General features: G+C 46.6%; 1 protein-coding gene across 2 annotated transcripts in view; it reads right to left on the bottom strand.

Moving 5' to 3' along the window:
- Positions 1-19,423, bottom strand: part of LOC118290135 (pleckstrin homology domain-containing family G member 1) — a 58,614-nt gene extending 39,191 nt beyond the window's left edge. Inside the window, exon 1 of one of the 2 annotated variants that reach the window (XM_035617544.2) lies at positions 19,072-19,423. In XM_035617544.2, coding sequence (XP_035473437.2) covers positions 19,072-19,246 — 175 coding nt within the window. In that variant the 5' untranslated portion in view covers positions 19,247-19,423. Of the gene's footprint in view, positions 1-358; positions 653-19,071 lie in introns of those variants that run through there. The other variant, XM_035617549.2, reaches the window with a different exon arrangement.
- Positions 19,424-26,840: the final 7,417 nt, after the last annotated feature.

The following is a 26,840-nucleotide window of genomic DNA, read 5'->3' on the forward strand; positions in this document are numbered from 1 at the left end:
ACACACGCACACACACACACACACACACACACACACACAAAGCATCAGCAGAAATGTGGTGGTCATCAACTCCCGAGCTCAAACTGAAACTGGCCTGATTACAGCCGTCTGCCTGCCCTGGTGTCTGAGCAGACGAGCGGGCAAAGGGGGCCATTAGAGTCACGCCAAATTGAAACTCTGCGCTGAGCAATTGTAGGTCGGACTTACAATACAGCTAAAAATGATGATTAAATCAAGAGCTGGGCTTTTCAAGGAGGACAAACTCTGTCCTAGTGTGACATCTGAGGATGCCGAGGCCACACTGTGCGTCCCTGTACTTTACAGAGCCACACAACGCCGCCGCCGACCTGTCACTCACCTCCGAAAGACCATTCCCCACGGTCATCCTTTCCTCAGCCGCTCGTATCCCAGTATCCTTTCACAAGTTAGATCCATGTCCGGGCATCTGATTTGAAGTTCCACACAGACTTGGGGGGGGGGGGGACTAAACGCTGACTGACCTAGAGAGCGGTAGGGAGGGCTCGTGTCGAGGCGGCTCGGTCCGCGCTCCACACCTCTGCAGTATGAGGTCAGTTCACAGAGAAAGAGTGACACTGAGCGAGGCGAGAGAAAGGGGAACAGATGGAAGCAAAAACGCAACGGAACTGACTGCCCACAGGGAGGGGAGTGGGGGGCGGGGGGGGGAGAGAGGAGCTCGCACATCCAAGCAGCCCACTTCCTGACCAATTACTGCTGCAACACTAGTCTCTCTCCCTCCCTTTCCAACCGGGGCCCTCGCTCTCTCTCTCTCTCTCTCTCTCTCTCTCTCTCTCTCTCTCTCTCTCTCCTTCTCCCTCCACCCTCGCTTTGCGGCGCGGGGTCGCCGCGAGGACTGGAGAGCAGCCAGCACTGCAGGCGACACAAGTCACCGAAAAATTTACACTGGGGGGAAAAAAAAAACCCCACGCACGAGAGGAGCTGTCCCTTGAAGCTGTGACGACGCAGGGAGAGACAGAGGGGAAGGGGAGCAACGGTGTTGGAGAGTTAACGTGGCCGGGAGGCGGGCGAGGGCGGGCGAGACGGAGAGGGAGACCAGGGCAGCCCGAGGACGAGCAGGGCCGGAATGACCCCCTCCAGAACAAATAAACGCAGACAGGGTGGGACACCTCGTGTACACAGCATCGGTTCAGAGCCTATTTTTTTTCTTTATTCGTACTCGATTCCAAGCGTCGACTTTCAGTATCAGAGCTTATTCGGGTGCAAGGGATCAGGGGTCGGGGGTCGGGGGTCGGGGGTCGGGGCGGTAAACAAGGTTCGAAAACCCGAGAACAGCAGAGATCCCAGGGCTGCTGTGAGTCAGTCGGTGTGAGCGCACACAGAAAATATCCAAGCCAGTGATCACTGTGTGTGTGTGTGTGTGTGTGTGTGTGTGTGTGTGTGTGTGTGTGTGTGTGTGTGTGTGTGTGTGTGTGTGTGTAATATGGTCATTGTTCTGCATCCGAAACAGAGCAGGATGGAGGAAAGTCCCCTCTCTTGGAGCCAGTGGCTGTTGTTCCTGCCCTCCTGGTAGCAGCAAGGCTTCCTGGGATTGATAAAAGAAGGCTCCTGGATCTGGCCGGCGGTGGGCGCACACACTTTCTCGCTTCCACGCTTTCATGGGTCTTAAAGGTTGTTTTTTTTCCAGGGGAAAAACAGAACAGCACGTGGTGCCCCGGCAATCGCAGACGGAGGCAAACATTGACCTTTGATAAGCAACCAACTAAAATACACTTAACTCCCCCAAAAATTGACCACATTTTTTCGGGAAAACATGCTTCCACGTGCACACAGTTGAGCGCGCAGCGACCTATTGCGGAGGTCAGTCCGGCGGAGGAACCTTTTTCTAACCCCGAGTGTCCGCGAGCTGCGGTGGCGCTGACCGGTGACCACACAAACGAGGCAGATGTGGGTCAGTGGGCGGCTGCTGTCATCCCAACCGCGACAAGCCCGCAAGCAACACGGCGAGCCCCCCTTTTTGTAACCGAACGCCGCGCCTCGCAATTTAAAACAGGCCGAGACAATAGCAGACGATAGCGCTGTCTGTGAGGAAAGACGAGCTGATAACCTACACTGTCAACTGGTCCTTCTTATCAACGCTGGGCGGGGCTCACCGAAAAAGTGTCCGGTAGCTTTTCAAACACAGACGCGAGGACCATACGGACTCTACAATGCTTTCCTTCGATTGTTAGAGAATCAGCTTTGAAACAAAGTGGTTATGAGAACAGTTCTCGCCTGAGGTTTTCCTCATGGAGCTTAAATTGTTTTGTTTATTCTGTGATTGCTCACTACAATAGATGAAAAGCATGTAAGAAGATTAAGCAGGGCTCTGGCAACAATAAAGAAAACCTCGGAGGCACTGTGAGGCAAAATGAAGGTTTGTCTGTTGTCCCACGTTTGCAGAGAAATCAAAGTAAAACTGAAACCTAAGTTTCTTGGGTCTCTTATGTCTCAAACGTGAGGATTCGCTGCTTTATATCCTTGATTTTGGACTATTGGTCGGACAACAACGGAATTCAAATGAGGTCGAGATGAATTCTGCAATTTATAAAAAGGCCCGTTTCACTTACTATTCATGGAGAAAATAAGACGAAGAGTGACATTTGAGGATTTAAATTGGGGCAGCCCTCAGGAAAAAGAGGTGAAATCCAGCCGGGCGCTGATGTCATGAGCTACTTTCAACTGAGTGGTCATTAGGAGGAAACCAGTCATATCCCAGTCCAAACAAACAGGAGTCGTCTGTCCACAGACGCCTGGAAATCACAACCAAAAAGCTTAGTGCAATAGAAAGAGGAAAGAGGTCAACTTATTGAACGATCGCTCACGTGCAGACGACCAGATGTTTTGGCATCAAGCACCGAAACAGAAAATGACAGCATTAAAAGTGCAATTACTCGGGACTCCTCAACTGTCAACAGGAACCGCCGCCATTTCCTGCCCGTCCTCGGCTGCTTGTTTACAGATGAAGAAAAGTCCAAGAGGATGTGACATCAACAAGCAGGTGAATCACGCTCATGCGATGGCTGTGTCACCTCGGCGTCACCGAAAATGACACTCCTATCTCCCCGGTCCTGGCACTTCCCCTGGTCGTGTAATTGACAGCGCGGGAAACGTTGATGAGTCAAAACTCATTTGTTCGTTAACTGGACTACAACTGGAGGAATCACTGTCTGACTCATTTTAGATTCTTCGTGACGTCCACTTCAATCTCGGTGGGTGTATTGCTGAGAAGCCACGGAAGCGCAGAGTCAACTGTGACGTGCTTTGGCTGAGCAGTTCTCGAGAGATCGCAAAGTGGATAGCAGAATTTTAAAAAAAAAGCAATAAGATATGTACAAAATATAAAATATAAATACTATATACGGAGCAGCAGTGACAATAATTGCACATGGAGTGTGAAATATTGCACGGTTGGAATTGCACTCAATTGAATTGAAATGAATACTGTAGTTAAAAGTGTCCCAGTGAAGTATTACAGTGGAGTGAACTCCTACAAACTCCGAGTGAAATGTCGTTGGAGCATATTTTTCATTTGTGATGTGATATCAAAAAGAAGATCAAAAATAAAAAAATAAGCATCTGCTGTATTGTCACATGGGCTCACAAATTTTACTAGGGGGACTGGCAGGAATATTCAGTATATTCAGAATAGTGAAGGTAAGGAACAGAAACGGAGACAAAAATCAAGTTACAGGGTAAAAAAAAAAAAAGGTCCTGAAATCATCAACAGAAAGAACGTGACTTCTTGAATTAGCCCTAAAACACACACATATTTATAGATTAGAATAATATGTTTTGGTGTGGTTAACAGTTGTAAATGATACCACCCCCCAGCTGCTATAAATATGAATGGGACATCCGAGCGAGTGCATGTGTTTGGCATTAAGATTCAAAGCTTTGCATTATAGTTAGAAGCAGAGACGAGGCCACAGCTCAACCGCTGGGCTGGACTCGTCGGATATCGGAGCCAAAACACATCACGGCTCAGATTGAGATAAAGCAGCGCAAGAGAGTAAAGCCGTCTGCATCTGACTATAGTTGATGGGGAAGTGCTGATGTGTGTGTGTGTGTGTGTGTGTGCGTGCGCGCGCAGGCACCGCACTCCGTGTACGGCCGCATGTGCGCGCGTATGTCTGCGTATGTGGGGTTTGAGTGGGATAAAGAGCCCAGGAGTGCGTGTTGGCAGGTTCCCTTTGACCTGCGGAGGCTTTACTTTCCCTCATATTCATATCGGCCTAATGCGCTGCCTTTTCCCATGCCAGTGAAAACCCTGGAAGCCCGGCGCTCTCCGGCCCTCTCGTCTCTTTGGGGAACCTAAGATGTCACTTCACACAAAAGGAGGCGTGAAAGCCGTCCAACTCAAGCAGGGGCTATTATTTACAGTACCAAAAGAAAAATCGCTCTTCTTCTCAACAGCCCCCCCCCCCCCCTCCTCCCTCTGAGCGTCAGCCGTCTGCCTCCTTCCCCTATTTTGCCCTTTTCCAAATCTCTTCCTTTTGGTTTTTTCCTAACTCATTTTCTCTGCTTTCACTTTCCTTCAATCGTGCCTCTCTTTCTTCCCGTCCCTCCACCCTCCCCCTGTGCTATAATAAAGTAAATAGTGGGTTTTGTAACCAGTAAGCCCGAAATTAGGAAGGAGCTCTACACCGTGGCTTTGTCGCTCCGCATTGAGCCATTCACAACAGGCCGACGAATCCACAGTGATCACATAAGTCCCTCCGAGAGGGGAAAACTCCAGCGGGTGCACTTTCCGTCTTATGTCTCGCCGTTCAGAGCAGCGAAACATTTGCAAACTCAAACGTGCACCTGAATGAAAGCTGCGCGCGCGCAAGGGATCGAGAATCTGCCATTTGAAATTGAAGTCGAGGAGAAGATGAGGCCGACTGCAAACTTCAAATGTAAACTGTTCTTTCTCAGGCGGCTACAATGCAGGCGCTGCTTGCATTAGATTATCCTGTATAATCTAAAGCAAATGCTGTTTCTCCCTCCTTTTTACCCGCACACTTTGAACTTTGTTGTTTTCTCGTGGTGAATATATTTTATGAATGAATCAAAATTGCTGAGGAAATTTGTGTGGAAAGGCAAATAATGGAGAACATACTTGTTTTCAGCCCTGGCATGCTGTCGTGCACATAAGTCAATGTTTTACAGATGAAGGGTGAGCCTGGCTCGTACGAGGAGAGATTAAACTGCAAACTGATGTTCCTATCAGGTATTAGTATTAAATAGTTGCCTAGCAACATGACTGTGACCTGTCTCTTTGTCCAATGATCTGTTTTGCTGCACTGACACGGTAGCCAACTCGTGCCGCAGCCTAGCCGACTGGCAGCCTCCACAGCGGCCCCCACCGCTCCGGCTGATGTGCGAGGTATAACGCGGCGCTGCGATAACAGTTAGACACCGGGGTGAGAAATATGTCTCCAGTCCATCTAAACAAAGTTGTGAAAAAAAAGGCTCTGAAAACTAGAAGATGTTCCTCGCCTCCTTGCGCGCTCTGCCCAGACGCCAAGTGTTCCGGAAATGTTCCTGTTGGCTCGGACAATCTACCGCTGCGTTCGTCATATTCATACACATTCGTGAAAGGCCAACTCCAGTGCAAACGGTTGGAAAATGTCTGGGAGGTTTTTTTATCCTTCCACACTATTCGCAATACAAGCCGGGGATGATGAAGATGTTATCATAAGGTCAGCAGCTGGAATATTATATCAACTCCCCTCTGATCCGTATCATTGATAATCAGGCCCGAGAGAACAAAAGAAACAGACTATTACAAATTAAGCCTGAGATTTTATCATATTTTTTCTTTCCATTTTCTCTCAGTTCTCTTGATCCCTCTCGTTCTCTTGCTGTTCTTTACGTTCACTGCAGTGTTCGCCACCTGGATTATGTTTTTCGGATGAGCAGTGCTGCTAATATAGGCCATCAGTGACTGCAATGACAACACACACACACACACACACACACACACACACACACACACACACATACACAGTCCCAGTGGAGCTGTAACAGAACTCAGGATCTAGGACGACAGAGAGAAAATGGCTTGAACTGAAAAACTTAACATTTTATATTCACATATCAACGCAAGAAACATTTTGTTATTAATGTTTCATACAAAAATGACTAATAATACGTAGATAAGCCGAACAATCTAATGCACTGAGCAGATTGTTTGGTGTTTTTGCTCAACAAATTACCAAAATTGCTGTTTATCAACCTTCTGTTGACCCACCAATGTTTTTATAGAGGTAATAGATGTGTGTTGCCACTGGGAACATTAACTTTAAAGTTTCATTTCCTGTATCGCGGTTGGCCTAAAGCCAAAAGCCTGAATCCATTTCCCAGCACATTATCAGCGGGCGGAGTGGACACGCGTGAGGAGCAGCTGCTGTGTAATGGAACACCGCACAAAAGCGGCGTGAGCAAAGGTGAATGAGCAAGAAAACAAAGGACGTAGGAACATGTGTGAGATGACGTTGATTTTTGTAGATCGTGGCGAGAATGTACAGTACGGCGTTGGTCTATATGAGGCCTGGACACACGAGAGCCCAGGAGAGAGCTGGAGGGAGGAGGCTCCTTTATTTTTAGCGGCGCTCCCCTGCGCACTTATCACCAGGATGTGATTTGGAGACGAGTCTCTAACTGAACTTCACAGCTCATAAAGACCCGTCACAGTGCGATGAACGAGAGTCTGTTAGGTTTTTACCTCGCACCTATGACAGATGGGAGGGGAAAAACTTAGGAGAAGAGCTCTGGAGTGCAGACGATCTCGACTGAGTAAATCATTTCCAAAGAAAAGAGCAGAAGATTCTCTGAAAGCATCAGTCACACAAACAACGCCGCGCATTTTTGCAGGATTGGCAACAGTTTGACCGTTCGTCTGAGCAAACTGCACCTGTGGTGTGCTCGCTACAGTGCAACTTCCTCATGTGCAATTCATTCACATCAAACAGGATCTCACACATTCTCACACACACACACACACACACACACACACACACACACACGCACACACACACACACACACACACACACACACACAGAGAGAGAGAGAGCACAAGAACTCCACTCATGCAGACGTAAGAGGCTATTTATACACCACTTCCTTTTATTTACCCAGCTCATTGTTCAGACCACATCTGCTTAGGGCCAAGGGCACAATGGCCAGTCCATATAGCTGACCACACACACTCACACCAGCCTGCATACATTCACATACACACAGACACACACACACGGACGTGATGGCCCTGCAGCAGCCAGACACAAGCATTTAGAAATATCCACAGCTTTTGTTCAGGGGTCCGAGCGACGAACTCCAAAAGCTGATACCACCTGTCACACAGACTGACATTCTTGCACTCCCGTTCATGCACATGCATACACACACAGACACACACGCACGCACGCACGCACGCACACACACACACACACACACACACACACCCGAAGATGCATCAACTCTCACAAACCTGCAGCATGTGAGTTGTGCATGGCCCAGCTGGACATTTGGCTAAGTGCTGGAGATGACAGCTCATTACAGCCTGTCTGCTCCATGTCAGCTTTAATACAACAGGAAGTCAGTTGGGGGGCTTTAAAGAAGAAAAAAAAAAGCCACCGGACAGCGCACATAGCCTTCGCGTCCCCGAGGCAGTCGACTCGCGAACAGCGGCCGGAGAGTCAAGCGCAGCGGCGACCCACCGCGCACTCGCGGTCGTGTGCACCCACAGAAAGTTTGTTTAAATCTCGAAGGATCTTGTTTTGAGAGTGAGACAGGGGCACTCGTGTGCAAAATATACACACACACGTAATAATCCTGGATTCCCGCAAATTCCGACATCACCGCTGTTCCCCTTTTGAGCCATTTACTCCGAGTTATTTCCTACGAGGATGGGAGCTGCCCAAAATGGCCCCTGCGGGGTAAACAGCCCGGATCATTATCTTACCCACGCTCTCCCGGCAAAGCCACAGGGGTACCAGTGGTGGGAAACCACCACTACCCCCCCCCCCCCCCCCAACATCCCACCACAGACATCTGTAAATCAGATCCAGGTACACAGTAACACGCAGTAAAAGCTCACAACTCAAAAAATAGTTTGCACCTCCACTGCTCCGTCTGAACGCAAACTGCTCGCGGGGTTGTTTTTTTTTGTGTGAAATTGTGGAGATAAAAGTCTGCGGACGAAAAAAACAAAAACCCTTGGAATCTGGTGATTTTCGGAATTAACAGATCAATCTCAGCAAACTTACCTGCTGAAAATGACATGTTGTTTAGGAATTTGCTCAAAAAATGGCAGAGACACGAGCAACAAATAACAAGCACCTACCAGGAGGATATTCTATACAGTAAGTTTACAACATTTTCTCATCAGAAACACAGGCGCCACAAACACACCCCGGGGCTTTTCCTTTCTCCCCTAGGATCACAGTCACACTGATTGGTGGTTAGAGAGCAAACACCCATCCTCCGTGTTTTCATGAGGGCGCTGTGATTTTTGGCTCGCACTGCAGCGATAGAGGCTGTTCCTGTCTTCTTTTTTCGCGCCCCCCCCCCCCGCTCTCCACGCATACTGTATTTTCTTCCCTGTAGAGGAAACAGTCGTTTGTCAACACCACAAATAATATCCTGTTTGTTTCCTGTCTATATGACTGGGGATGTTTTTGGGAGCGCCTGGAGGCAACGCCACGGACCTCAGACTTTGAGTGCGGAGGTGACGTGTGATACGTGTTTTACTAAGCCAAGTGAGGAATAAGAAAAATACGGCCTTGAGCTTACATTAATTAACACAAAATGTGAAGCCCACTTCGACAGGGCAGCTGCAATGGTTGCAATTTAAGCTTATGACAGCTATTTCATCCTAAATGGCCCATGTATTTAAGAGGTGTGAAAAACACTTAACATTCAACACTTCTTGACACAGTAAAAAAAAAAAAAGGACAATCGTTTCAATAAAAGCACTTGTTTGTGGAATCCCAGCATGAGAAAATGTGTTTGCACTTCATCTCCAAGAGTGTGAGCCGGGTGTTAAAAACGTGGATGTGGGCGAGGAGAGTGAAAAACAGACGGGCTTAAAAAACTCCATGCGGCTCATTTAGAACCCAAATGTCCAACCGTCTCCATTAATCCATTAATCCTCATCTGGGCGGCCACACACACACACACACACACACACACACACACACACACACACACACACACACACACACACACACACACACACACACACACACACACACACACACACACACACACACACACACTGCTGTACAGCCCAGCATTGGGGAGGAGGGAGTCGGACCACTGCCCCACTCCAGACGGGGGTTTCCCCCTGCCAAACGCTGCCCCAACAATAAAACAAAGCCATCACACTAAGGCCGGTGGGGGGGGCCATGCGGGGGGGTGCAGGGTGGGGTGTGGTGTGGTGGGAGGGCGGAAAGTGAGAGGAACAGCTGCTGAGTGGGAGAATTGGATGTAGGGTTGGGAGGGGGGGGGGGGCACCGGAGAATAGGAACGCTTGAGGAAGGGGGGGGGGGGGGGGGGGGTGTTCTCTCTTTTCTCTGTCAGTGAAATAAATTACTTTTATGTCAGCGGTCTGTTCAGGCTATGCTATCTTTACCCCCCCCCCCCCCCCGCCCCAACTCCACTTCACAACCCCCCTCTGCTTTCTATAGGCACAAACTCACAAGTGCAAAAAGACTCATCTTATGGCCACAATGTTCTTTTTTCAGAATGTTGCGTCAGGATGGAAAGTTGCCTGAGAGAAGAGTTCTTCTCCACAGCATCACAAACAGCCACAGTGCTGCTGACCCTCTGTATCCAAAGGAATTTCCCCTCGTTAGAATCGGCGCTGTCGCTCCGTGGTCGAACCCGCCGAGCGCTGACTGATCTCTTGAACGCGGGGATGCAGATGACATCTAGGAGCTGCTGTTAAGACGAGGGCTGGAGGCAGGCCAGGTGTCTGTGTGTGCGTGCGTGCGTGCGTGCGTGCGTGCGTGCGTGCGTGCGTGTGTGCGTGCGTGTGTAGTCCTACAGGTCGGACCCCTGTTGTCATTACCTATCCAGATTTCGATTGTGGTTTGTGGGTTTTTTTGATCAACTGTGTTTTAAGTGTCATGTGTTTCTTCAAGCTGGTGACTTTGACCACGATGAATGTGCCAAGTCCAATAGTCCCTCAACTTTCAGCTCAGTTTTCTCGAGCCTGCCAACACCTGAGGGAAGTATCTGTCCTTACCTGTTAAATTGACTTTCCGCTGTGTTCACCAGCTGGTCTCCGCCGGCGTCGGCCTGCCTGAGTAGCACCGCGCACCGAGGGGCATTTGGAGCTGACAACAGCTGTGTGCTGTGTGTGATGCTATAACAGAGGTGAGAGTGCACCGAAAACCGAAAACAGCAATTGTGTGGGCCCCATGTGAGAACACGGCAGGAAAAAAAAAAGGCTCTGGAAGATTCTCTGCAAATGAGCGCTCTGCCAGGCGCGACCCTTTCGCCTGAACGTTCTGGAAATTTTCCAACGTTCCTGTTGGCGTGAACGTGTCCGACTAAGGCAATCTCCTGCTGCGTTCGGCCTATGTGAAAGGGCGAAAAAATGTCCGGGCCCATCCAGAGATCGTGTCTGATAACAGCTCTAGTCACACACTGGCTCGTCCACGGGCCCTTTCATAAAATAAAATAACACTTTGATGTATTTAATGCACTTTGAGTCATAAAGACGAGCTTGTAAAATGAGCTACAGTCATACTGCAGACACATGTAAGCAGTCAAGGGCAGTTCCTCAACAATAGGTGACCTCACGCATTATCAGTTCTGTTTCAGTGCTTTGGACATTAACTAGTAATAAAACAACACATCCTCGTTCTGCTGCTCCTCCTTCCAATAAATGTTACGACACTCCCCATTGCCTGTTGTTGGTAACCTGACCGTTTCCAAGAAACAAACCAATGAGGTCCAAGTGTGCAAGCAAGGTGGTGCGCAGCCCAACACCCCTCCGTGCATGGACAGTTGGTTTGACCTGCAGCTCAAACATCCAATGTTTGAGTTGGTAGGGCCCTTGGCAACATCCAAATACAGCTGCTCTGTCCACTCAGCCTGTTGCTAGTCAGCAAATAAAGGGAAGCAGAAACAGTTCTGCAACTGGAGGCCCAAAACAAAAATTTATTTGGGGGGGGTATTTTAGTTCTCATAATACGAGCCGCTTAGTCTCTAATTTAATACAGAGGCTAAAATAAGTTTCTTGGTTGCGATTTGCCAACTTCCTCGCCACAGCGTTTTATTTCCGTTTGCAATTTTAACAAGCCGCGCCGGCTCCCATCCGCTCCTTCGCTCTTCTTCTCGTGCCCCTCCGCCTCTCTCGCTGTGCAGCATCGTGTATCGTGTAGATTTAAGATGAATGGATGCCAGAAATAGTGCAGTGTGTTCGGGGAGGGACCGCAGACATAACAAACATCGGGGAGGAAAGAAGTCAGCCACATATATGGGGCCGTGGGGAGTGCCGAGGCACAACAATGGTACACATTCACATTCTTGTCCAACCTGAAGTTTTTGCGGCGGCCTCATTATTTCGCAGGCCGACACTGTAAGTGGAACGACACTGGATTTGAGAATTAAAACCTGGATTCAAATTGTTGGAAAAGGTGCAGTGAATATTAAAGTGTCCGCCAAATGTGACTAAATGAAGTGTATCACGAGCTGGGCCATAGACGACAGGTGGGTGACTAATTCTTTGGATTCATAGTAGTTCGGTTTACTCACATAAACCTTGGACTCCAGTGAAGTGCAACACCAGCCAGTGCTGCACTTGTTTTTATTTGGATAGAGCTCGACTGATTTCTGACTTCTATTTTGATAAAAAGATGTGCCTTTAGTTGTACATTTTCAAAAAAGTATCTTAATTTTCTATATCATTTTTAAGTTAATCCCAGGGAAACAGGAATACCAGGAGAATCCATAGATAGTTTAATAATCTAAACAGAATGGCATATTGCACTTCTGATATCAGACAATGAAAGGAAAATGACGAAAAAACATGTAAAAACTTGTACCACATGCATTGTTGGATGCAGTAAAAAAATAAATAATTTGATTCCAAGTTTCAACGAGAAAATCCCAGGTGTAACATTAATTGTATGAAAAATTACGCCTCGACACTTCATCAATCAGGTTCCCGCCGCCAATCGAGGGCTGAGGGGACATTTAAACAAAACCAGAGGAATTTATTTCCCACCGCAACATTCAACGCCGCATAGTTTCCCACTTCAGGGTTCACCAACCTGATAAACTTAGCAAGGAATCCACCAGACTGGTATAAAAATGTCAATGGTCGTCATGGGACATTCTATGGCTATGGTGAGCTGGTGACCTCCGACCTCATCCTGGCATTCGCCCTTTTCCTGGTCTTGTCTTTCCTCCCAGTAGGCAAGATCTTAATGGATCATTAAAGGTCTGTTTCATTGGCCGACATGATGGAGTGGGCAGCAAAAGCTCCGCATGGGTCAAGACTTAATATGAAGCCTGGGAACTTGGCTCAAGGCTGGGAGACCAGCCTTGAGCCTTGAGTACCATACTCGCATACATACACAAGACAGTGAGCCACATTTCGCCGCTTAATAAGCAGCTATGTTTACATGCCCTTATTAAACAGAGCGAGGTCTCCACTACTGTACGGTGAGTGCAGACTGGAGCTCTGATGGAAGCTGAGACACACTCAGAAAACACAGAGCAGCTCATTCAGCACCTCATAGTGTTTGCGGACCATTAGTGGGCAGTGATAGTGTCCATTGCAGCTGTACAAAAAAACGAGTGAGTGTGTCAACAGAGCTGCACTCCCGTTTATAGCCACTACTATGCGGATTCCTTCCATACTATCTGGAATTAGCCCGCTGCATTCGGAGCATAGGTATTTCAGTCTCACCCTGCCTGTGACCTGTGACCCCTTTAGCCCCCGAGTTTACACGGATACAACCTGCAGGGGGCAGGCCGTGACCTGGGAGGGGGCAAGTGCATGGGCAAAACCGTCTTCAAAGCCGGGACAGGGGACGCGACGAGCACGCCATCGCTGTCAGACAGAAACTTTGCGTACTAGTTACAGTCACATTGTCCAGACTTACCAACATGCACATTCAAGTATTCAAGAGATAAATGTGTTTTAAAACGTATCTGAATTTGAGCTGCGGCGCTCAGGAAACTCACAAATGAAATGCATGCATTGCACGAAGAGCTTTGCACATGCTGACACCGTGTTTTACATGCACGAGTGCTTAGCAATACCTTCCCTTTAAGCACTGTAATCCATGCAAATAGAAATCTCGCGGGGCAGTGCTCATTTAAATTAATCTTATTGCAGGTAGCTCCACGCGGTCCTCGTAACCTCTCCCTTGTGAGTGACTCATGTTCGACCAGGTGGGTATTAAAGCTGCTCTGAGAGCGCACATTAAAATATTTTCGGAAGGTTACCCTTTTTAGGGTGTCAAAGTCAAACTTTCCCTCTCCCCCATCACTCACCGTGTAATTAGGGGAAACATGTTTTTACAGCAGATCTCTAAAGTGCTTTAAGTAGTGGTTAGCAGGATAGAGGGAAAAAAAATTTGCAGGAGCACATACATGCAGTTAAACTCACAGCCCATAGGTACATGTCTACTGGAGTGTCTTTCCCTGCTGGACAAATACAGACACCCGCGTGCTGTCAGACACACAGAATGGCTTCTGACACACAGTACACATGCACACGTCTGATCACTTAACATCTTGCGTATGAAGTGTGCTGCACAGGCTTATGTCAAATCAGCAGGTTTCGTAAGATGAGATAAGAGAATCATTTATCCGTCCCACAAGGGGGGGAATTTGGGACAACGGGGAAATGTGTGCTCCTTCTGCAGTTTTCCAAATGACTCCTGTACAAACGCATGGACAAACTTTCACATACATGCCATCAGTTGAGACCCTAAAACCTGGCAAATAGAAGAAGATAGTAAAGAAAATAGACATCAAACACAACCATTAGAGGCATTTATAGTAAGTATTTAAAAAAATGACATCGGTTGCAAAGAACAAGAAAAAAACAGGATGTGGGCTTCGGGACTTGCTTTGAGACTTTAAGTGGAAATTGTGTTCATGATGTTTGGTCACTTCTGTTCTGGGAAATAAGCTTTGGGTCAGAGGGTCTGTATATTTCCCTGTAGATTTGGGGCGTGTAAAGTGGTCGTCACAATGGCCCAAATATGTGTAGTCCTCACATTTTGAGCGCAATGGACAAAGCCAAAGTTAGAAACCGTGACCTTAAATGCAAAAATTCCTCGCCCGGAAAAATCCAACAGTACATATAGCACCAGATTTCCGCAGCCGCACAGTTTACGATGAATAGGAAATCCAAAGGAGAGGAGTGCTTCAGATTTCACTCACACTAAACTGCCTCAGGATAGACTCACAGGAAGTAGCCTCCACGGATCAAGTCAAGGTTCCCTATGTAGGTTATCTGTATTTAGCCCCTAGGTAAAGAGTTCAGGTAAGTTCTCATATCTAGATCACGTCCTTGTCCAATTCTAGATAATCTTTCACCCTCTAATCTCAACACTGCACTGAACGATAGACTGTGAATAGAAAGTTAGCGGCCTGGTGCTGAATAGACTGGTCGCACAGACTTGGGACAAAAGAAAAATCTGTTGACTTTGTACAGGAAGTTCCTTTTTTGCAGCTCGTCTCACAGTAACACAACAGTCCAAAAATATCCCCGTTCGGCACGAGGCAGGTCTCTGCATGTCCCGTCTGTCCCGGGCCACAGGAATATGGGCTGAATTTGAGGACGCACGAGCAACCGCATGCGTGCTGTGCATGCACCTGAGTGTAACAGGAAACACATGGCGATATCCATCAACCTTTTGTTCTCGGCCACGCACGCACCCGTGAGGGCGAACCGTGGCGTTTTGGAAATTGTAACAGGAAGCGGCGGTCGGAGCAGCAGAAGCTCATCCGTCAAGGCAACGGGACGACGACATTATTAAAACATAGAAACACAAACAACCGGAACCGACCCACACAAATCACTTTGAAAACAACAGCACAAAATCACAGCAAAAAAATCTCTTCATTATGACGTACTTGCATCATGCGACTGAGGCCTAAAACTTCAACCAGCATAAAAACGTTGTGTAACTTCAATCTATGATATTTCAATCTAGGGTGCCGGGCGTCTCCCGGCGTGGCCGCCACACAGCTTTGCATGGGAAAGGGCGTGCTTTGCATGTCAGCCCCGATCGGCGGCTACTGTTTGCATCCCCACTCACGGCAGGTAGGCAGAGAACGATAGACGTTACAGTATATGATAGAGGCGGTGGTGCCCCGTCATAACACCCTGATGTTTATCTGGACAGCTTCTAAGAGAAGCCTTTTTGTAGATGAGTGGTGCCAAAAAGCTTCTCAGTCCTTTATGCCTCAACACAATGCGGGGATCTTTGTGCAGGGAGCGTGCACCCTGAATATATCTCGCGAAGGGGCTAAATTTAAAAGCCGCACGGCCTGCTTGTTAGCTCAGCTCACTTCCTTTTCCCTGCGTGACAGGCAAGCAGGAAGAGTCGGATCGAGGCGAGTCCATCGGCGGTGAGAGGTGTGGAGGCTTCACGTGGCCGCGAGGTCGTTTCATTTCCGCTCGTCTCACCAGTTTCGAGACAGTGTCCATTTACGGTCAGTTATGCTTCACATGACACGCGACTCGCGACATGTGAATGCAACAAGTGTACACAATTGTAGCCGTCCCCTATACACATGCGGGAAGGCTCTTGTTGCTTTCGGCTATCCGTGAACCAAAATGTAAACAGCTCAAGTTCCCAGAGTGTTGAAAGGTAAAACAGCAGGAGGATAATTGAACTCTGTCTCAGCCCTCCCCCCGCCTGCCACCCTCTCCTCTTTCTCCCTCATTTCCCGCCCTCCTCCGCTCGCCCGTCACTTGTCGACTTCTTCATGCCTCACCTCCTACATGTGACCTCCCAGCAGGGGAGGCTGCCGGCGGCAGGTGAAAGATCGTGACCCCCTCATGCAAAGACTTGCTGCCCTTGTCCTGCAGGCGGAGGGAGCTTAGCCAAAAGCCCCGAGCAGAGATTAAGAAAACAGGAGGGTATCACACGTCTCTCAGCGCCAACAATTTATCCAGGAGGATTTCAAAAACGCCAACAAAAGGTCGCCCTCGGTAAGAAAGCTGAGATTAAACAGGCTGCCCTGAAATGAAGCAGAAGAATATGAAGATAAATCTAGCCATTCATTATACTGTTACTGTAGTATCTCTTTCTCAAAAGGCACTGTACATGCTCTTGTCATCAGAAATACTCCACGCACAAGTCTGAGAGAGTTCGTGGAAGCTCAGCTGGGTCTCTTCCGCCTGCAGCGCGTTTGAACTCTGCGTGCTCCGCGGAACTGCTATAGGCAGAGCAGAGATAAAAGTGTTGGAATACACTGGGCATTGGGATGCGTGTCGTTATAACGCACAACTATGTACACGCATGCATATACACCATCAAACGCACTAGCGCTGCACACTTGTGCGCGCACGCACCACCTGGACCTCAGCATAAATAGGGAGGCTGTGGAGCCGTTTACGATAATCTTTTAAAGGGGAGAAACGCGATACGGCACAAGACCAAAGACATCCTGCGGAGACATCCGCCTGAAAGTCCTCCAGTAAAAACATCAATCAGGAGACGCGGAGAAAGCTGCATGTGACAGCTGCAGCTCATCATAAAGTTGACCGGCAGCCGTCACTGCCAAAGGTACTGTACAAACCAAAATACCCAAAAGAGAAGAGCGCAATACAGTAGGACTACCAGTGACAAGGGCATCTGTCGCCTCGGAGTTTGCACAGAACAGATGTCCCAGTACTGGATTTATCAGGGGGGAAAAAGCATTTGAATATATTCAACTGTGACTCTTTTGGATTTGTAGTCTTATATTTGCCAGTTAGAGCACACATGAACAGTAGCCCTTTTAGATCAACAACTCAACATTCAACAATTCTGACAAGAGTCTACAAGAGTCTATAGTTTAGCAGGTATATTGGTCATAAGCAAAGTTGGGGTCACCAAAGTTAAAACAATTCATCCCGAGGGTGACATGAATGCTCGTACCAACTTTCACAGCAATCCGCCCAATAGCTGGCGAGACCTTTCAATAATGACCACAAACTAGAACGTCATGTTGGCGTCGGACGGAAAGTCGGGATGAACGTCATTATTCATTGGGATTCATCCTCCGGGGACCACCGATAGAATAGTTGCGGAGGTAGTTCAGTCCGGATCACAGTGTTGGGAGCCAACCGACAGACGAAAAAGAAGCCGTCACAGCTTCACACTATATAAACCCAGGGCCCCGGTGTCATTAGAAGACAAGCGGAAGACAGTAAATCACCCGAACCAAACCAGGACAGAACATGAGAGAGGCTGGAATGGTCTGGCAGGGGGTTTAACATTACAGCGTGGCACCCCGAGGAGCAAAGGGTGCCAAGGTCGTCCAATCTCAGGTTGCATTCTCACGAGAGTTAGAAGTGGGAAGAACACCTGCCATCTCTCTCTTAACTGAGAGGAAGGAAACTGCCGTCCGTGCAATCTTACTACACAGCTTAGCCTCATGTCTAAAGAGGACGTAATCCAATCCTTCACGTTGATATGACCGTACGACATGCATTAATCTCTGATTATAATTACGCATAATGTCATTTAAATGCATAGTTTTGTTTCATTTCTTGCCTTAAGAATAGATGAAAAGATCGACATCCTTCCGAGATGTGAGAGCGGTGTCGATCGTCTCAACAGCAGGACAGCAAATGAGCGTTTTTCTGAAAATGTCAAACTGCTACTTGTATTCCGCGTGCGACAGCAGGAGCGGATGTCACCCTGGCCCTAATAAGCCATCGACGCAAAACTTTAATATGTGGTTTGTGTTGATGTTCAGAATTAATCATCACTCACGAAGAAGTGATTCTGTGCAGCTCTGCCCCCTCGTTCCATCTGCCGACGTTGCGTAACAGCCGGGAGTCTGTTCTCAACGTGTCCACAGAACAACATCAATCTTTACCTGGAGATTTCTTTTGGAAGACGACGCACCAGTTACGCAAGATCAATTTTCAAAAAGGGGTCAGTGTCCTTCATGTCTCATTTCAGGAACATACAGTCAGCGGACGACAGCCCCCAACAGGAGCTCCGGGACATTTTCCCGAAAGGCCTTGAGGATCGTGTAGTAATGAGTTGAGACGGAACTTTTAGAATCCATGCCATCAGGCCTCATTCTCGCTGTCATTGTTAAAAATAGAGAAGTCACCCGCCGAATGGTCGGTCGTCGTGGTCAGATTAAAAGGAAGGAGCTTGATGTTTGAATATAAAGATAATCATTGTACAACTGTACTCATTTGTACCTGCTCTGATTTAGCCATAACCATAGCAATATCATAGCATACCTTGGAAACTCGGTATTTAGATGGTCTACTTGTTGATCATTCTCTAATGTTTGTGTTTTGTAATCTGGATAATAGAAAAACGAAACCGGTTTAGCCTATGAATCAGCGGTCTGGTCAGGTCTTGCATAAGGGTGCCCTGGGATGGTTGAGCCTGAATTTATGTCACAGTCCGCCCCTGCAATAATTCATTTTAATACCTCATGTGTCCATCACATCCTTTCACACATACTCTACCATCTCATGATTGCGGGTGAATGTCATGCAGTAGCCCCATGGTGAAGATCATGGCGCCAGTGATCATTATTTCTCCCTCCAACCCGCAACCTGTTCCATCACCCATCTCTCCACTCTCCTCCATCACTAACCCGCAACCTGCTCCATCATCCATCTCTCCACTCTCCTCCATCACTAACCCGCAACCTGTTCCATCATCCATCTCTCCACTCGCCATGTGTCAGTGTTTCACCTGTGCCATGCTGCAGTCTGACCCTGGGGGGGGGCTGGTCACTGCACGCCATGCACACCACCTGCCTCCGGGGGTCACACTGAAAAAAGCCCGCGGGCGGGGACGCGTGGTTTCTGGGCAGGACGCAGAGGAGGGACAGTCGACAGTTTCACTCACTGTTGTTTTCCCCTCTTCTCTCTGGTGATGTCCTTGCAGAGAGCACGTGGGTAAGTCGTCGGGTCCTCGCAGCCGCTGAAGACAAGTCCTTCTTCGTTTTAAGAGAATTAAAAGTTGTCTTTAGCGCGTTGGTAACTTCGCTTCCTCCTTGGTCCGGTGGTGAAATCACAAACATTACGCGCGTCTCCGTTGCGCTGCGTCACCATTACGCAGGGTGGTGGTGATGGTGGCTGCCTGGCGTTTTCTTTTCTTTCCTTTTCACCTGAACTTTACGTGTATTGAGACTTCAACGCACAGTTAGTGATCCCAATATTCACCTCGGAGGTCCAACTATTGCTCGTCGTCATCCAGGTTTTAGATCATTACATGTGACCCACTACCTTTGCCGAAAGAAAAAAAAAAATCTGTAAAACTTTATTTGTAAAGAATATAACAGACAGCAAACATGTTTGGGGAAAAAAAGCACAAAATAAATTCAGGAAAATCTATAAAAAAAAATTGTGCAAAGGAGCTTTGGTCTTTTGAGGTGTTTATTGTTTTGCAGCAGTGACAGGACTTTTTTTTTTTAAAACATTTGTCCTTAACTTTTATACAAATAAAAATTACTATAAAATAAAACATGCAAAAAATAATATGTAATTTAATTACATATGTGACCTACTATCTTTTCCGGAAAAAAGAAAATCTGTAAAACTTCACTTGTAAAGAAAATAACAGACACCAAAAATGTTTGGGGAAAGAAAGCACAAAATAAATTCAGGAAAATCTAAAAGAAAATTATACAAGGAGCTTTGGTCTCTTGAAGTGTTTATTGTTTTGGAGCAGTGACAGAATTATTTTGTTTTTACATTCATCCTTAATTTATATACAAATAAAAATTACTATGAAATAAAACATGCAAAAAATAATATGTAATTGAATTATTTTGTCTGCTGAATTGTATTAGGTAATAGGTACGCTATATGTATTAGTTTAGTCTCTTTGCCTTGAAAACATAAATCCCAAAAGCCTTTTTTTTAACCCCTTAGTTTTTCATGGTGAACCAGCTCAAACTCAAAGGTCGCATAAGAAAACTTAAAATACATAGACATGAGTGGATTTTGCCAGTTACAAACATTTCTGTTGCCAATACAAATAGCACCAATTTCCCTCAATTTTTCTGAGCGGTCAACAAAAGATATGTGCAATATGAATCTCTTTCTCCCGTGTGTTACGCTTCAGCCTCCACAACGTCATCTTCACGGCTAAGTGTTCTCCCCGGCCAGGGAAGATCTGCTTTTAGCTTGAGGCGTTTCCCCCGTAACCTGTGTGGAATTCAAAATGTCCCGAAAGGTACTTCTCCGATTTACAGACAGTAGCTGAAATCACATGGCGTCAGTTTGTGTCCGGTCCCAGGTCTGACCTCGGAGGAATCATTCTGTGCTCAGCAGCTCTGCTCTGTTTGTGACATCTCTTCGTAGACGAAAGATAGTGGAGACCTGTACAGTGACTAACAAAATCTGGATGACATTCGCAGATGGAGGAGGAATTTTTTTCTGTTTTTTTCATCTGGAGAAACCCTTTGGGATGGAGCAGTCCTGTACCTACTCCTCATATCACTGCTCCTCTTTCTGATATATTCCCTTTGCTTGCATGCTCAGAATATGTTCAGAGTGTGTCATTGCAATGTCATTCTTGAGAAATGCTGAACCAAAAAGGGATGTTAGTCACACTTGGGCCTTTGTCTGCACAGTATCGTGAAGGAATGAACAAGATCCTTCCTTCCCACTGTGATTTATCGGTTTCATGCTTTTTTACCGACTAATACCCTTGGCACTGGTGGGGTCGAGGCCTAAGTGATGGTCCCACAGGGGCTCGGCCCTCAGAGCCTTTCCGTACACTATCGCCTTTCTCGCAGCAGCGTGACGTCAGCGTCGCCCGAGAAACTGCTGAAATCCTGAAAGGGAAGGATTTCCCCTCGGGTGGCAGCTGAACGGACGGACGACGTCAAAGCTGCCCATTAACATTTTTTCTCCCCTCCGTATGTCAGTGTGTCTAGTCGTCCAGGGAAAGAAATTAAAGTCAGCTAATAACAGTTTTTTTTCCCCGCCCCATACGCGTGGAGACGTGCCCGGCCGTTTTCAGTTAAGTGCCATAGTCCGAATAGTTTTGAGTTCAAGTGAAAAGCGCCGTGGTCATGAACGTAACTTCCAGGGCAGCCTGAAAACAACTTGTGACTTAGCCGAAATATATTCTGCCTTTTTTTTGCGGGTGTTTAAAAATCAGATTTCGCTGTTTCACTATGTTCAATTCACTTTTTAGCATCTTGTATGTTACAGCTCGACTGTGTTTTTTCGAAAAACAGCGGATTTGTCCAAAGTGCGTGCTGGTTGTACGGCGTGACGCTCCACGGCACAAGGGAAATCATGTGCTGCTCAAAACAAGCATTATCCCGGAAGGCTTGGGACACACAGAAATGACTTCCTGCCCCCGAGATAAAGATTTCCTGCATTTAGCGGCGCTTATGCAAGTCTGCTAATGTGTGCGCGCGAGTTGTTGTGTTATTTTTGCTTTCGACATCATTTCCAGACATTTGTACCCACTGTCTTTCGAAGAACATTGTTCACAGCACTTGCTCCAATTTCCCCCAAATCCCTGTGTTTTGGCAGTTTCCATGCCGCAACCGGAAGTTGCTTTCAGGTGGAAAGTCTGTCTGAAACGTGTTGCTATAATGCAAAAACCCAACTCCATTTATGTCAATAAAGAAAATTGAATAACTTTAGTAACCCAGTTTGCTGTTCTCATTCATTTTTTACAATAGGCCCAACTTAGTCCAACTGTCCTAAACATTCAGCACACCTTTAGCAACCTAAAACTTGCCTCCCCTTTATTGGAAGTTTCCTTTTCTTAAAGCTTCGTGCACATGTGGAGAGCAGAGAACATTTCCTGCGCAACTTCCCTGCTGAAGACGCTGCATGACAGGACACTGTAAAATCAATGTCTTGACATCGCTACTCCGTATGCAATCAGTTCACGGTGTCATCAGCGGAACGATGATAACAGAAATTGCACCATGAGCCGAAACGTATGCAAAAAGCGGGGTGGGTAACGAAATGGATAACACTGGAAGAAATGGCTGCCCTGTGTGCCGAAAGAAAAGAAAAATCCTTCAGAGAGGCTTCATTGAATACAAAGACTCAGGAGCACAAGTGATAGCTTGTTTTCCTTGACATGTGCCACACGGCTCCAGAGTCTCGATGACTGTATTAGCGCGTGACTCAGCGCAATGACCCGGTTTGTGGCAAGGTGGTTAAGGGAACGCTTATCTGTGGCAGACTGTGGAGGAGACACGGCAAACGCCCGCCGTCGAACTGAGTCACGCCGAGAGATGAACGATGTCTGGTGTTGGTGGTGTCAAAGGGCGATACGAAAGATCAGACGCTCAAAAGGGATTCGGTGATTCTCTCCCGCCAACAGAGGCCTTAACCGAAAAAGAAGATGAGGGCAGCCATAATAAAAAAATGTATTATAGCTGCGAGATTAGATTAGACTATTAGATGGAGAGGAAATAACCTCTTCATTACACCTCACAGTGCAAAAAACACATGCAAAATGCACGGCAGGTTCAAACAGTGTGCTTAGCTCAGCTCATGACCTCCCGTCTTCAAGTTCAACCTCCATATAGCCTGTAGAATTAGCACTTGCTCGGAGTCATTGCCCCGACGACGATCGGGCACAGAGCTTGGCATCGGGTCTATAATTTCCCAGACAGTTCCCCCCCCCCCCCCAAGGGCTGCGCTTCACACACTGCAAATCTTTGTTTTACCCTCTCGTGCGTGTACACCAACACACGCACACGACGGCTTATCTCCACCATCGGGTGCGAAATGCTGTGAGCTCCGGTCCGCTGCTTTCAGCTCAGAGTGGCGGCTGCGGGAGAGAAAGAGACGGAGAGAGAGAGAGAGCGTCTTTGTGATATCAGACCCTGAGACAGAGAGAGCTGTCGAAGGGTTTGCCAGGATTAATGGACATTAGCACATGAAGTCATGAAGGAAACAGGAAACGCCGCAGGAAATGCCTCAGAGGGGGTGTAATGCCATCTCTGATCACTGCCCATGTGGCACCGGCATTATACTGTATACGCTGATGTGTTTTGGCGTAATAATGGGTGCTTTTGTATGTTTAGCGCACAAGGGAGATGGTAAATATGAGAAGTTTGACATTATTGTATTGGTGGTGTTGTAAGACAACAAGATGTTTAAATAGTTCAAACTTTAAATAAATAGATTTATTTTTTTTGCAGCACTAATTGACATATTAAAAGACTAGATACCCTCTATTTATTCATTTATATATTAACACAAACTTTCTTCGCAGTACAGTTATTGCTTCCCGCAGCTGCAAATAACAGAGACATCCGCTTGAATAGGGCAAAAAGCAATGCATCATTGTGCAAGAATGTTTAAATGTTTACATGCTGGTGACGGATCTTAAAATATATGTTAAAGATTGCAAAATGAAAAACAAAAACAAAAGGTGCAGTAGCTTTAATTTTTTATTTATCGTCCTCAAACACAACATTTTTACATTTTTGCATAATAGTTTTGCTGTTATCGCTTAAAGAGTGCTTTTTTTGCTTTTTTAAAGGCTCTTTGTGTTTCTGTCCAGCATTAGAGCATAAGACATAAAAAATATATATTCAATTTCCTAAGAAAAAACATCAAAATATATAAATGATGTATTATGGACTGTATTCTGATTTCTCATTTGTGTAATATACTTTCAAATTATGAAATCCAAGTTACAGAAAGTGTAACTAACCCTATCTTGCCCTCTATGTGTTTGTCTTACGCTCCAGCTGCTATCTGCTCAGCGCAGAAAGAAACTACCGTGGGTCTGTCATCGCTGTCCCTGGGCTCATACAAGATTCCGGGGAAAAACGCTCAGTCTACGCTTTGTTACTCTATACTGAGTTCACTGATTAAGAATGGAACTGCTTTTTTTGGGGGGGGGGGGGCTCAGTCTAATAAAGCTGAATGCACAAGCAGATGTTTGGCAGGTGCCAACATATAATCTGGTGATGAAGTGGCTGTTATGGCATCAGGAAGTTAATCAGATAATGGAAGGCATCATAAATCAACTGGTGTGTGTCATTTGTCCTTATGGGACACTGATTTGCATTTTGCTATATAAAACCAAAAAACACATGCAGTTATCATCTTGCCTACATTTACATACCCAACTACAGCAGAGGATTGATTGATACATTTATGGATCCTGTTTAAAAAAATGCGACTTGCGGTGTTACGTAAAAGTCGTTAGTGTAAGAGGAGAGCAGACACACCGGGTTTTTTTGAACCTCAATGGACCGATTGCTGTCAGCTCGCAGGGGGGAAAAAATGCATCATCGTCCGGAGAACCCTCCTTGTCTCTTCTATTTTGAAGATATTTCTCTTTAGTTACATCACTACCTGGTGTCAAGTTGCCCAGAGATGATGATATCATCCGGGTGAAGCAGCTGGTTGTGGTGAAAGGATGATCCTGGGAACTTGTTCTTCAGCTTGACTTCTGCTGTCCTATCAGATCCGTGATGACTGAAACCTCAAAGTTCTCACCGCAAACATTGGCCCGATCATAGCATTGTAACGCCAATAACTCAAATTCAAATAGACTTATTTGGGGGGTTTTGAACCAATCCCGGATTTATAACATACAGTAGAAAACAGCTGAGGTGTGTCACAGTCCCCTGAAACACGTCATCGATATCAAATCATACTTATACTCTATGCAATTCCCATACAGCCAGGAAACTATGAGGATAACAATGTTGAGTTATATAAGCTGTTAAATAGGGCCCAGGGTCTCCACTCGTCTCCAAGCAGAACACTTTATCCCATTTTTGTCTTTGTAAGATCACAGCCTGACCTCTGATTTCACTTTATGGCTCCCTGATGGCCATTTTTGAACCAGGTGTCATTTCAGCATCTCTTGTGACCGATGCCCTTACACTTTTCACTTCAATAACTTTTGCGTCGCCACCCCGGCGTGACCTCAGTTTCCCAGAAACCCGATCCACTGCTACCTACAGACTTTGCCTTTAAAGCCGTCCCTGTTAATCTTCCCCTCATCTTTCTCTCTCCCGTCATCTGTTGTGCGACGGTCGCGTTACGTATCAGATTTGAGTCGGAGGGGGAGTACTTGGATCCAACCGCCCAGCCTCAGCACTCACTCTCGGGCTGTCGGGACCCCTCTCCGCCACGCAGAGGTGGCTGGCAGGTGGGGGAGGCCTGTTTGAAATGAGAGTCTGTTGTCGTCATTAGTCGCAACCCTGAGAGAGCAATCGGGGGGAAGGCGAGATCACCGGACCCCCAGAGCCTCTGGGACGTGCCCCCTACAGAAGGCTGTAGTATTATAATTTTTACCCCAGCAGTGCGATATGCAGAATGCAATCTTACGGTTGTCAAACGTCCAGAACAAAATGCCAGAAGGACAGTTCACCAAAATTTCAGAAAACATGTTTCCTTACTCATGTCTCATTGTTACTTCTAATCAGTTGTATTTGTCTAGGGGTTTGAAACATCGCTCCATGAAATATGTCTACCCAAATACAATAGAGGTGAATAGAAAATTGTTTTGTTGCACCCACACACACACACACACACACACACACACACACACAGCATTTTGAAACATCTGTCAGCTGCACAGGGACGACTTCCTCGGAAGGGAGAAGTTCCAATGATTACTGCGAGTGCAGGGGACACTGTTTCTGGTAAAGGACTTCCCTGTAGAAATGTTTTAGTGTAATAATGTTATTATTTTTCATGTCATGAGCACCCCAAACAATTCCCCCTCACATTCAGTCGGTGTGGAGGCGACGCTTTTGAATGGCCGAACGCCACACTCGGGGCCAAATAAATGTAGGGTTTATTTTGTGATTTGGGTGAACCAAGCCTTTGGTGTGTCCCCATTGACAACGCCAACACCATGTACAGTTTCAAAGGGGAAAGGATGACAATTGAAAAATTGAAAATCTACATTTTGGGAAATATACTAATCCCCCTAGTTAAATGAGAATATTTTAGCCACTCCTATGTTGGCGCCGAGTTAGACAGATTGCCTGGCTCTGTCAAAACAAAAACCAAAGTGTGACATCAACCGGTTCCGTTTCCTTCTGCCTTCGTGCTGAGTTAAGATTTCAGTCTCCTGGCTCATAGGCGTACGTGTGCAGACCTGAAGGTCGTATCAATCCTCTCATCTAACGCTCAGCATGGAAGCGACAAATTGCAGCTTCTGCACTTTGGTTACTGTACAGATTAAGCAAACAAGATATAATGTGGTCATTGGTTTTGGAGGTGCTGGTTGGTGGTCTTGCTCCCTTTATATCTTTTTGTATGTGACCTGAAAACTGCATTATTGTCGGAATGCTGATTTTAATCGTCTGTGATTTGTATGTTATTGTGAAAGCACTTTGTGAAGCTACTTCTGAGAGGTGCTGTATAAATAAAAATGATTGTTCTAATTATTATTAGACATAGCTAGCTGTTTCCTTTCTGTTACCGGTGTTTGTGCGAAGCAAATCAAACTTGTGTTAATATTTAATACACTGACACTTTTCTTATCTGTTACTCGCAGCCGAGAAGCGAACAAGTGCATTTCCCAAAATAATGAATTCCTATAGCCTATCACATCTCTATCAGAGAGCTTGGAGCGACCAGATTTTCAAAAAGAACTGTATATGTTTCAACATACAACATCATGTTAACGTGATCGACTCTCAGTTCTTTTAG

Source organism: Scophthalmus maximus, chromosome 18, assembly GCF_022379125.1.
Source record: "Scophthalmus maximus strain ysfricsl-2021 chromosome 18, ASM2237912v1, whole genome shotgun sequence".
Lineage (NCBI taxonomy): Eukaryota > Metazoa > Chordata > Actinopteri > Pleuronectiformes > Scophthalmidae > Scophthalmus > Scophthalmus maximus.